The sequence below is a fragment of the Mastigoproctus giganteus genome, chromosome 2, assembly GCF_048544385.1.
Source record: "Mastigoproctus giganteus isolate SK-2022 chromosome 2, ASM4854438v1, whole genome shotgun sequence".
Classification (NCBI taxonomy): Eukaryota; Metazoa; Arthropoda; class Arachnida; order Uropygi; family Thelyphonidae; genus Mastigoproctus; species Mastigoproctus giganteus.
In genome coordinates, this window is record NC_143576.1 from 154,349,460 (window position 1) to 154,361,977 (window position 12,518).

A 12,518-nucleotide genomic window follows, 5' to 3' on the forward strand; every position below is an offset into this window, starting at 1 on the left:
AGACAGTAGGAAATTTAAAATCGAGAAAGGAGTTCGACAAGGGGAGACAATATCTGCGAAGCTGTTTATTGCTGCCCTCAAGGAAGCTTTCAGAAGATTAGATTGGTCGCAGAAAGGAGTCAATGTGAACGGAGAGTACCTAAACCATTTACGATTTGCAGATGACATTGTGGTCATAAGCCACAATCCCAAAGAATTAGAGGAAAATCTTAATCAGTTATGCACAGTTAGTAAGGATTTTGGACTAAAGTTGAATATGGCTAAAACAAAAGTAATGATGAACAAGTATGCCAGAGGGAAATAATGATTGAAGGAGCAGTAATCGAAAAGGTTGAGTCATATACTTATCTGGGACAAGTTATTAGCTGTAATAATGATAAATGGCTAGAAGTCAAGAGAAGAATAAATTTTGGATGGATAGCATTCAGGAAATATAGTCACATACTGAAGAGCAAATATCCCAGTTTGTCTGAAATGTAAAATAATGAACCAATGTATACTCCTCACCATGACTTATGGAAGTGAAACTTGGGCACTCACCAAAAGAATGGAAGAGAAGCTGAGAACTACACAGCGAAGAATGGAACGAATTATATTGGGAATCAGACTGTTAGATAAGAAGAGAAACACATGGATTAGGCAGCAAACTCAAGTAAAGGACATTCTTATCAAAACTAAAGAACTAAAATGGTCTTGGGCAGGACACATAGCTCTAAGACATGATGACAAATGGACTAAGAAAATAACAGAATGGTACCCAAGAGGAGCTAGAAGAAAACCTGGAAGACAAAGGCGGAGATGGATAGATGAAATTCATGAGTTTGTGGGTAGTAAATGGATCTCAAAACAGAAGCAACTGGAAAGTTACTGGAGAGGCCTTCATCCTGCAGTGGATTGAAAATGGCTGATGATGATGATGAATGAGTAATATTAATAAGTAAAAGTGCATGACCATGGCAAAATGTATACATTGTTTTTATGACTGCAAGACGTAAGACAAGACAAGTCACCCTAATAGAACAAACTACAATCTCACAGAAATTATTAATAACGCTAACCTAATATGTAACATATCCTCCATTGTCAAGATGTAGCTGATACCGGTTTGATAACAGAGTTGACTACATATGACTTATCTGGCCATGGAATGTGGTCAATGTTCTGTTTATAGTGTGTTTGGAAACAATTAAAATATGTAATAATATTATTAGATATTTTACTTCTGAACACTAAGCTACAACAGTGTGTCAATTAAGAAACTGACGTGCCCATTAATGTGTAAAACAGGGTAGTTAATTTTAGTATATGATGTTTTCTGAGCAGTGCAAACAGGCTGCTATCACAGCTCATGGGATTCCTGTCAATGATAGACAGGAATTTTGCCAGGTGATCATCCCTTGCATGTATAAGGCAATGGTTAGGCCACATCTTGAGTACTGCATACAGGTCTGGAAGGATGTGGATCTGTTGGAATGGATGCAGAGAAGAGCAACAAGATAAGTCATGGACACAAAAGGTTACTCTTAATGAGAAAGACTTTGATTCTGCAAATTGCAGTATCTGAAAACTGCAAGGAGACCTGACTGAAGTTTTTAGGGCTTTAAATGGATTGAGTAAACTAAATGCTGAATTGCATCCTAACTCTTGCTCAGATGACATACATAAGGGGACATATGAGAGGTGTTTAAAAAGTTTGTATTCTAACCTACTTCTATTGAATATGATTATACAGGTCGACCATCACTAATCTGGACATCGGTAATCCGGTTTCACCGCTAATTTGGACATAATTTCAGCAAACATAAATTCAAATTTTCCGGGTCGGCACACCGACCTGCTACTGTTTTGGTGGCATTGGTTGCAGCATCAGCTGTTGGTGCGAACTCATAAACACTGGCAAGCCATTCCCACTTGTTTTTCTGCATTTATTATTATAACCTGCTCACATTTAGCCCCAGCCATGGTTCCAATGCATAAAGGAAGTACCTCTCGTGGTGTAAAGCGCAAACACCATACATTGTCCATGATAGAAAACGTTGAACTTCTGAAAAAACTCAACAGCGGTGTGTCTGTGAGAAGTTTAACTCTGCTTAATTGTAAATTCTAGCAATTTCTCTCAGTTCCTCTTATCTTAGTAATTTTGTTTTAGTCATTCGTTTTTAGATTTTCTTTTTTTTTTTTTACAACACACTTATACAAACTTGCGGAAAAACACAACACAATATGATGGATAATACAGCGTGCTAACGAACTTGTTTTCACAAAATCTCTAACAATACTGACAAACTTATTGCGATGTTTGAGTTTATTTTATTGTGCTCGCTGTGCGTGCAATAAACTAATCACAAACGACCTTCATATGTATGCTGTAATAGCATCACACGTATGTGGCCACGTTGGCCACATATATGCAACATAAAAAAAAATACTTTTTTTTATATTTTAAGTGAAAAAACGACAACACTGACATTACAATATTTATTTTAGAATTACTAATCAAATTATTTCCTAAATATTTTTTGGCCCCTGGGGAATTTTTTTCTTAACTAGCTTGGCAGTCAATGTGTTAAAGGTAGAAGGTGATTAGCTGTTGGGTAAAATGTATGTGCTAAAATAACCACCGGTGATCTGGCAAACTCACTAATCTGGCACCCCACAGGTCCCAACACTGCTGGATTAGTGATGGTCGACCTGTACAGTATTTTTTCAGCAGGTAGTATATCTTCTAGGCCTGACGTAGCCAAGTGCTCAGGGCAAGGGTGCATAGCACACGTTCCATGAGTGGACTGGGGTTCAAGCCCGTGACTACTAAATACAATAAATATTTGTATTGATGATTTATTGTAAACTCTACTGAATTGGTTGTTGCGCCAGAGTATAAACAGAAATTTTTTTTTTTCTTGTACGTCACTACCAAATCTCAGTTTAACAAATCCAATCCTTTTTTTTTTTTTTTTTTTTTTTTTTTTTTTAAGGTGATTTTGTGATGTAAGGGATAGAAAATTTTAGAAATGGAGAAAAAAGAACTATGGGTGATGATAAAATACCAGTCTTTGAAAGGAATGTCCTCATAGGAGGCTCGTGTTGATATGAAGCAGAGATTGGGGGATAAGGCACCTGCGTATTCCACAGTTATGAAGTGGCACAGAAAATTTCACTGTGGCAGGGAATCATGCAATGATCCAAAACAGGTGAATAACTGTTAGGTGTATAACTGAGTCTGTAGGCATTTCAATCAGCAGTGTCAATTATTGAATTGACATCTTTGAATAAAAAAATGTCAGTGCTCAATGGGTGCCATGAACATTGATAGATGAGCAAAAGGCATGCTGCAAATGAATGTGCATCACTAACTTGAACATGCTTTGTGACGATCCACAAAAACCTCTGGTCCTAGATTGTTACATTGGATGAAACATAGGTTCATCACTTTAAACCAGAGGCTAAAAAAACAAAGTTTAATGTGGAAGCATTAAAAGCTCCACCAGCTGGCAAGGTGATGGCATCAGTTTTTTAGGATACAGAAGGCATCATCATGATCGACTACCTGGAAAAGGGCACCACTGTTAATGGTGCATACTATGGCAACCTTATAAGGTTGCCATAGTATGCACCATTAACAGTGGTGCCCTTTCAGTTTCATAGAACCTATGAAAAGGCATCTCTCTCTCTCTCTCTCTCTCTCTCTCTCTCTCTCTCTCTCTCTCCTTCATAATATTGCTCACAGTTGTGGGTGCATGGTTGGAAGACCAAAATATAGATTTTTCTTCCAATGGAATCAAGGCACTAGAACATAGGTGGGAGAAGTGTATTGCAGGGACGGGGACTATGTCAAAAAATAAAACGGAAATCATAATGGTACAGCTTTTTTATATGTCAGAATACAAACTTTTTTGAACCACCCTTGTAAATTTAAATTGAAAAAAGGATAGTTGCAGGATGGATGCATGTAAATTTGCTTTCAATCGGAGAGTAATTGATTGTTGGAGCAAACTACCATCTGCTATTGTGGGAAGTGTGTAATAAATAAATTACCCAATTCCACAACTCCAGATGCTAGAATATTTTTAAGGATGGATTAATCAGACAAATTATTAGAGGGAATGGATAGATAAGGTGGGTAGTGTTTTTTTTTTTTTTTTTTTTTTTGTTGACTGATGCTGTATACCATTTGCTACTACTAATACTATATAAAAATACCGTAATATTTAGTATATATGAGTTTTCATATTTCTCTCTTATATTTCACTGCTAGATGATGCTCTCTTTATATGTGATAATATAAAAAGAACATCTAATGATGACAGCTGATATCTTATATTGACTATATGCTATAGGATAGCAGGTATTGTCTGATTTGTGAATGATAAATTGTTTGCTTTAAAACATATTACACACACACACACACACACACACACACACACACACACACACACACACACACACACACACACACACACACACACACACACACACCAAAAATGTTTATCATGTGTAATAGGAACATTTAACATACACAGTTTTGTGTCCTCCCACCATTTTTTTTTTTTTTTTTTTTTACCTGAACTCTTTCCAGACTATTGCTGCGAAGAAACCTGTCTGGCTTTTCATGAATTCGATTTCTTTGTAAATGACGCTAAAAATGGAAATAAAAAAATTATATGAACATCTGGGGAAGGGAATATCAATAAAAAAATACACATTCTTCATAAGTTAGAAAAATAAACCATATAACACTTAACAATAGTGAATCTAGTTACCTCTTCATAGATCATTGAAAAAAAAATATATGATATCAAAGGGAATTAGATTATATCAAGAATAGGCTTGTACAGTTTACTGGACATAGCTTAGCATTCCTTCATTGTTCAGGCTTCAGCAGCATACTATACACTGCTAGAAGTACAATTGTTTAAATTGTATTAGAATGCGCTGCATTTTCATAGAAGCAGAATTGCAGTTTCCTAACTTCAAACCAGCTGATTTGGGAATGGATAACAAGGTTTGAAGATTAAGTTCCACAACTGAGTTGGTTTAAAGAAAATCAGGTGTTAGAATGAGAAAAAAGCTTTCAATATTTTTTAATATTATATTTCCTTGAGTGATTACTTTGAAAATATCACTCACAGAATTATTGGTGACTGCCACCCTTCCTTTGTTACATTTCCTTTAATGTTCTCTACATCATCACCATCAAATCATCATCCTTTCAGCATGGATTTGATTCTGGGGAATCAAGAGATAATCCAAAGCATTCAGGACAGGGCAATGAGGGAGGTAAAGAGAAGGTTAGTTTCACAATCCCATGCTTTGCAAAAAAATTCCTTGTGAGGAGTTTTTGATGACCAGATGTGGAACGTGGCCTATCATGTCACGCAACAAAAACCAGCTCCCTTTTTTTCAAAAATGAAGCCTTACTTGTTAATTCTTTTAACCAAACAATCACAAGTTTCACACAGTTTAACTGATGGAACAAATTCCTTGTGAATGATTTCCTTGCTATCAAAGAAAGTGATCTACATCACTTTTTTGTTTCTGACTTTCGAAAACAAATTTTTTTTGTCTTGAAGAGCACACTGATTGTAATTGCTCTGTCTCTTTGTGGATCACATTCGAAATACACGACTTCTTATCTGTTACAATTGAGGAAATATAAATCATTATCAACAGCTTCAAAAACTCTTTGCATGCTTCATGTGTGAGCAACTTTTGTTCATCAGTGCAATGATCAGATGCAATCAATGCATGAAGCTTTTGATCATTCAAAATAAACCATTGTAAACCGAGGGCTACCTGTAATTATAGACCTATGGACCTATTGAATTTAGTAAACACCATTAATTTTAAAAATATATGGAGTATTAAAATCTGTATAAATTGCATGTTCTAGTAATATGTAACATTATATATTTATTCTGAAGAAAAGATATACAGTAATGATGAATATATATTTTTTAAGGCGATGCATTATTTATGAACATGACCATATTTTGACATGAGCACAATGGACTTGGTCCTAGAAATTAATTGTCAAATGCTGTAATATTCCACCATATCCTGTTAGTTAAAATATTGCAAAGATGTGATCTATTGAGAACACAGTCATAATTAGTTTTCAAAGTTTGATCAGTGTGATATGGAGGTAAATTAGTATTCTCCCCTACATTTTTTGGGTCAAAAATTAGCTTTGATTAAATGATTGCAGATTATGAGTTTGAAAATTCTCTCATTATTATGGCTAAACCTTTATACCCCCTTTGCTAATACAAGATCATCTTAATAGGAGTGGAGATTATGTCTGATGAATCTAGCTATTACAGGTTGTCACAAAAGAACTGAATGCAAAGAATAATTTTGACATCACATATATAGATTTCAGTAAAACCATTGATATTGTATTGCATGAAAAATGCGTTGTATAAATTGGAGCAATGAGCAATTTCATGACAAGTGGTATCTCACTCGTCATAAAAGACTGTAACCCCTTATTGTATTAATTTATGAATAATACTGATTTAGGAATTCAGGTTTGATGTACATGTTGCTGATGATACAAACGTGGGCAGGGTGGTTAATGACAGTAACTAGAATATGCTACTTCAAGAAGATATAGATAAACTAGACACATGTGCTGAAAAACAGCAACTGAGGTTTAATGGTGATAAATGCAAGGTACTACATTTCAGTAGCAGTAATCCTAGAGTAACATATCATTTTGGAAACACAAAACTCAAGGTAGTTGATAAGGAAAAAGATCTAGGTTTAATTGTACAATACAACATGAAGTTCTTGGAGCAGTGCAAACAGGCTGCCAGAACAGCTCATGGGGTTTTGTCAATGATATACAGAAACTTTGCCAGTAGGGATAAAGAGGTGATATAATGCAATGGTTACACCACATCCAGAATACTACATGCAAGTTTGGAAATCTCATATTAGGATTAATATAGATCTATTGGAAAGAGTGCAGAGCAGAGCAACAAAATTAGGTAGAGGCAGAAAAAGGATATTTTTATTAAGAAAACCTGGAGTTCTCTAAGTCGCAGTGTCTGGAAACTAGGTAGTAGTAAAGGAATATGATGCAAGAAAGCAGGCTTATGTAGCATCAGCCAAAAAAAAAAAAAAAACCCATTTTGCACATCCATTCCCTCTAAAAGTTTGTCCAATTGCTCCTTGAATTTATTTAAGCTATCAATTTCCACAATGACAGATGAAAGTTTGTTCCAACAATCATTACCCACTGGTTAAAGACAAATTTCTGCACATCTATTTTACAACTGTCTTTCCTCAATTTGAATTTATGCCCCATCAGGTTCGTATTCTGAGCAAGAGGAAGAATCCCATCAGAACTGAGCCTGCTCAACCCATTCAAGGCCTTATGCACTTCAATCATATTACCTTGCAGGTGCCTAGTCTCCAGACACTGCAATTTGCAGAACATAAGCCTTTCTTGGTAAGAGGGCCTTTCATTCCCCTCACCAATCTTGTAGCCCTTCTCTATACTCACTCAGGCAACTCTACATCCTTCTAAAATGAGGCCTCCAGACCTATATGCAGTATTCAAGGCGTGGCCTGACCATTGCCTTATAAAAAAGGGATAATTACCTCCTTTTCTCTACTAGCAAAATTCCTATATATCATTGACAACACCCCATGACCTGCTCTGGCAGCCTGTCTGCACTGCTCAGAAAACTTCATATCTGACTGCATGATTATTCCCAGGTCTTTTTCATTTTCTGCCACCCTAAGTGTAGTACAACACAGCTGGTACGTTTCTCTCAGGTTACTCCTACCCACATGCTGTACGTTGTATTTGTCAATGTTAAACTTCAGTTACCACTTCTCAGCCCATCTGCCCAAATTTTCTAGATCCTGTTGCAGCAGTGCATTACCATTATTGTTATTAATAACCCTGCCAACCTTCGTATCATCTGCAAACTTCAACATTAAGTCTGATATACCTTCATCAATATCATTAATAAATATACAAAACAACAGTGTGTCCAACACCGAACCATGGGGGATTCCTCTAATAACATTAGTCCATGAAGAGCAGCATACATGATGATTTAATTGAAGTGTATGAGACTTTAAAAAGACTAAGTAAACTAAATGCTCTACTCTTTCCCAATTGACATACACAAGGGGGTATAAATTTAAATAAAAAAAAAAGATGGTTGCAGAATAGATGTGCATAAATTTGCATTCAGCCAGAGGGTAATATATTGTTGGAATAAATTTCCACCTATCATTGTGAAAGTAGATAGCTGGAATAAATTTAAGGAGCGTTTGGATAAATTATTGGAAGGAATGGAAAAATTAAGGGTTTTCTTTTTAAATTGATGCTGTCATCGGCTTTGCTCCAATGCATCATGTTGCCAATACTAGATACTCCTATAAGAGCAATTAAACTTGTTTACTGTTTAAGCAAGTCAGAAAACTTTTCTTTTTATTTTCAATAATATCATTCAACTGAAATATATTCATATTGTATACATGTAAACAGTTTGCTGCAAGGTCAGCTGTAGCAGTGTATATGAGATATGCTGCTGAATTCTGGATGGACGGTCTCTGTCCGTCCGTCCATACCAGTAACTACACAGCAATTATGTTATTATGTACACGATTCATTTGGTAAAAACCAAGTGTTATCTTGTATCTGTCTGATATGAGATATGGAAATGTAATAAGATTACACTTCCATATTAATCTTTAACAAGACAAATCTGATGTCAGATGGATTAAACAATCATTTGAAATGATAAAAATTTAATGATAGGTTTGATTTTGAATACCCAAGATAAGAGAAGCATTCAAAAGTCTGCAATGAGTATTAAAAGAAAAATTCTAGCTTTAGTTATATTATTATTACAAAATTATAATATTGCCCTTTTCTTGCAGGCTTTCAATACCTCTTAAATAAAATTCTGAAACTTGTCCCTCAAGACTGTCACCAAGAGGTACTTTGATTGCATCATCATCTGAAAATCTGTTATTACAAAGGTTAGATAGAGGATTTCTGAACAGATAATAGCCACTGGGATAAATGGGGGGGGGGGGGTAATAGTATTTGGAATAGTATTTTCATCAAGATATTTCCACGATGGAAAAGCGATACCAAGATCAGTCACTGGGATCCTGTAATGATGTGGGGTTACTGCTGGTTCCTTGTGAGGGAGAGTAAGCAGGAATACAAGAGAAAATCTCTTAGTAGCAAACATTTTTAAGGACAATTACAGGTAAGCTGATTATATATTATTGAAATATAACTATTTCGCTATGATTTATGATAATTTTTCCAAAGTTAAATGAGTTATAGAGAACGTTTTTAATATTTTTTTACTCTTGTATTACAAACTTGAATTATACATATACATCCCTTTATTTTAACATTAAACATTGGTACATCTTTTTATGATAATTTTTGGAATTAGCACGTTCATTTCCTCTAGAATCACATATTTTCATTGCGGAGGTATGACAAAAAATATTTTTGATGGTTAGTATTATTTTTGGCATATAATATTTTTTGGCACAAAAAATATTTTTGATGGTTAGTATTATTTTTGGCATATATTATACATAGAAAAGTAGCTATATTATTCATGTACAGTATTTTCATTTGAAATGTTCATTAAAATTTATTAAAAGTTCATTAAAATCCACTATTCATTTAAACAGAATTTTACTGTATATCTTTTAGCCTTTATCAATACTAACATTCATTAATGACATGCTGAAGAACTCTATACTTGTGAATAGACACATGAACGTATATACTACCTCACCAAAAAGTATGTATTTGGATACCCATCTTGCCGACCGGGCTAGCTGGGTGGGTAAAGTGCCTGCCTGGAAACCCAAAGGTCACGGGTTTGAATCCCCCCTCAGGCTTGGATCAGAGTAGTGCAAAAACCTTGGGAGGTGCATTATGGCCACAGAAGCCAATGCACCAACAACTAACACAAAAAAAAAAAAAAAAAAAAATACCCATCTTGATGTCAGCATGAATGAAATGTATACGAAGCAGGGATATCACAAGTAAGTAGGAGTTGCAATAAGGCAATGAAGTCTGACAACTTTTCTGGCTGGCCCAGGGTACAGAATCAGAACAGAATATCTTTGGGATGCCATATCAATGACAGATCAACACTTCCCTCTTCTAAATCTGAAATGGCAACTGCACTAAAGGAGGAATTAATGCTATCACTGGGCTAAAGGTACACTTCATTAATTTGTTATTTTATCATGTTTTTCCAAATGTGATGGTGTCTGAATACTTTTGGCATGGCAGTGTACACAGAGAGAGAGAGAGAGAGAGAGAGAGAGAGAGAGAGAGAGAGAGAGAGAGAGAGAGTTTGTTTGTTGTTTGGTTTTTAGGAGCATTAGCAACTAAGGCCATATTGCTCCAGGATATGCGGTGGTCATTCCCTGACCTTTCCGCATCCTCCATATTTGGTGGTGACGGGCTCGAACCCCGGTCTAACAAGAAGCGTGTGCTATGCACTGCTGCTCCTTCCCACCTGGCTACGGAGGCGCCAAGAGAGAGAGAGAGAGAGAGAGAGAGAGAGAGAGAGAGAGAGAGAGAAAGAGAGAGAGAGAGAGAAGATATATTCCAAATTTTATTGTGGGGAATACATTTCCCTTATAAGCCAATTAAAAAAAGTGGGGGACCAGTGTCCTCCCCAATTCCCTTTGTCTACATCATTGCTGAATGTGCAAGGCTGATTCATGTATACAAATAATTACAGAAACTATCAGGTGATACAACTGTGAGTACTGCTCAATGCAGAACAAAATTTGGATATGATACTCCACTCTCTCTCTAGAGTCCAGACTGGTTCCAATCCCTTTGATTCTTGGAAAGACTGTGGGGAATTTATTGAGGAGATGGCAACAGACTAAAGAATGCTGTGTGATAGAAGTTAAATGGAAAGGGGAGAGACTTTTACAAAGTGAGAATACTGCTCTTGCCCATTTTGCTGAACATTTCTTAGAAGGAACTGTTCAAATAAATGGGGACTATATTGAAAAAAATCATATCTTTATCAATACAGGGTAATTTTCACATATTTATCTTGATTTTTATCTTATCTTATCTATCACCTATTTAAACAAAGATTATTATCAAAAGATCTGCTCTCCTACCAATATATCTTTCTATTATTTCTTAACCTCTCTCTCTCTCTCTCTCTCTTTGTCTTTCTGCTAAAAGAATTCTGGAGCAAAGGGTTAGGTTTGTCTCCCAACATAACTCCTCAGCTTTTTTACAGACAAACACTTTGATCAGTTAAGAAATAAAATATGTAAAATTAAATGTCATGAATTTCATAAAAATATATTTTTTTTTACCTTAAGTGAATCCCCAACAGATCTACTCCTAACGTGCCTTTTCTCTTGAACAAATGGTGTACCATGACTGCTTCTGTTAAGCTGGAAAAAATAACATGCCTAAAATGTTCAGAAATAAGCAAAAAACTACTAAGCTGATTAAAAATTACTAAGCTTAATCAACAAAATAAATAATACATTATTTATTTTGTTGTGTCAAAATTAAGCTAAGCTATACATATGATCTAGATAATACATTATATAAACAAAGTATGAATATAACAGAAAATAAAAGTAACAGCACCCTTATATTCTAAAAAAAGCACTTTAAATAATTATAATGTTAGAAGATTTATTTAATTTGCTGTAATGCCGGTGGAAATTGAAATTATCCACAAGGGTATTAAAATCCTTTTAGAAGTAATTAAAGAATAGCATTAGCTTACTGGGAGTTTGAATACTTTAAAATAAACCTATGATTTTTTTTTTTTTTTTTTATTTATTATTATTTTTTTTTTATACCATCGCTTTACTGCTGTCATTAAATAATCAAAAACCCAAGATATTGTTTCTGGTAAGTCCTAATAGTTTCAAAGCGCCATCATTTCACAACTCCTACATTTACTTGGAAGCCAATAACCTGTGAAAAGCCACACATGAAAAGTAGCCAGATTATTCACATAATGTCAGTACACTCAGGTAATCCTATGTTTTTTACACTGTCACACAATGCTGCATATTTTTTTATACAAAACCTAAGTTCACAAAAATTTGAATCTTCTGCACCCATGTTTCCATGGAAAGTGGATAACAAACAGTTATCTACTTTCCATGGGAACTTAGAAAATAACTTAAGAGTAGCTCTTTTTATTTACATAACACCTTATCTTTTCACAATGCATCCCATTGAAATGGCTATGAATTTGAAATTTTATATTTGCAATCAGAATGAACAGTACTTTTGAAACTTTCAAGTATAAAGCAAGTAAGGCTCCTGGAGTTGATGGCATATACCCAATAATTTTGAGGGAGCCCACCAGGGAGTATATTGAAACACTGAAGTTAATTATGAGGGCATCTTTGGACTCGAGACAGATTCCTTTGGATTGAAGTACCAAAGTATCACCAATACATAAAGGCGGTTCTAAGAGTTAAGTTGGCAATTACAGACCAGTTACTCTGACTTC

General features: G+C 35.1%; 1 protein-coding gene across 1 annotated transcript in view; it reads right to left on the reverse strand.

The window, feature by feature from the left end:
* RhoGAP54D (Rho GTPase activating protein at 54D) overlaps positions 1 to 12,518 on the reverse strand; it is a 129,900-nt gene that overhangs the window by 18,608 nt on the left and 98,774 nt on the right. The window contains exons 7-8 of the mRNA XM_090390070.1: positions 11,353 to 11,433; positions 4,562 to 4,636 (exon numbers count right to left, since the gene is read on the reverse strand). Of these exons, the coding sequence (XP_090246196.1) occupies positions 4,562 to 4,636; positions 11,353 to 11,433 (156 nt within the window). The remainder of the gene's footprint in view (positions 1 to 4,561; positions 4,637 to 11,352; positions 11,434 to 12,518) is intronic.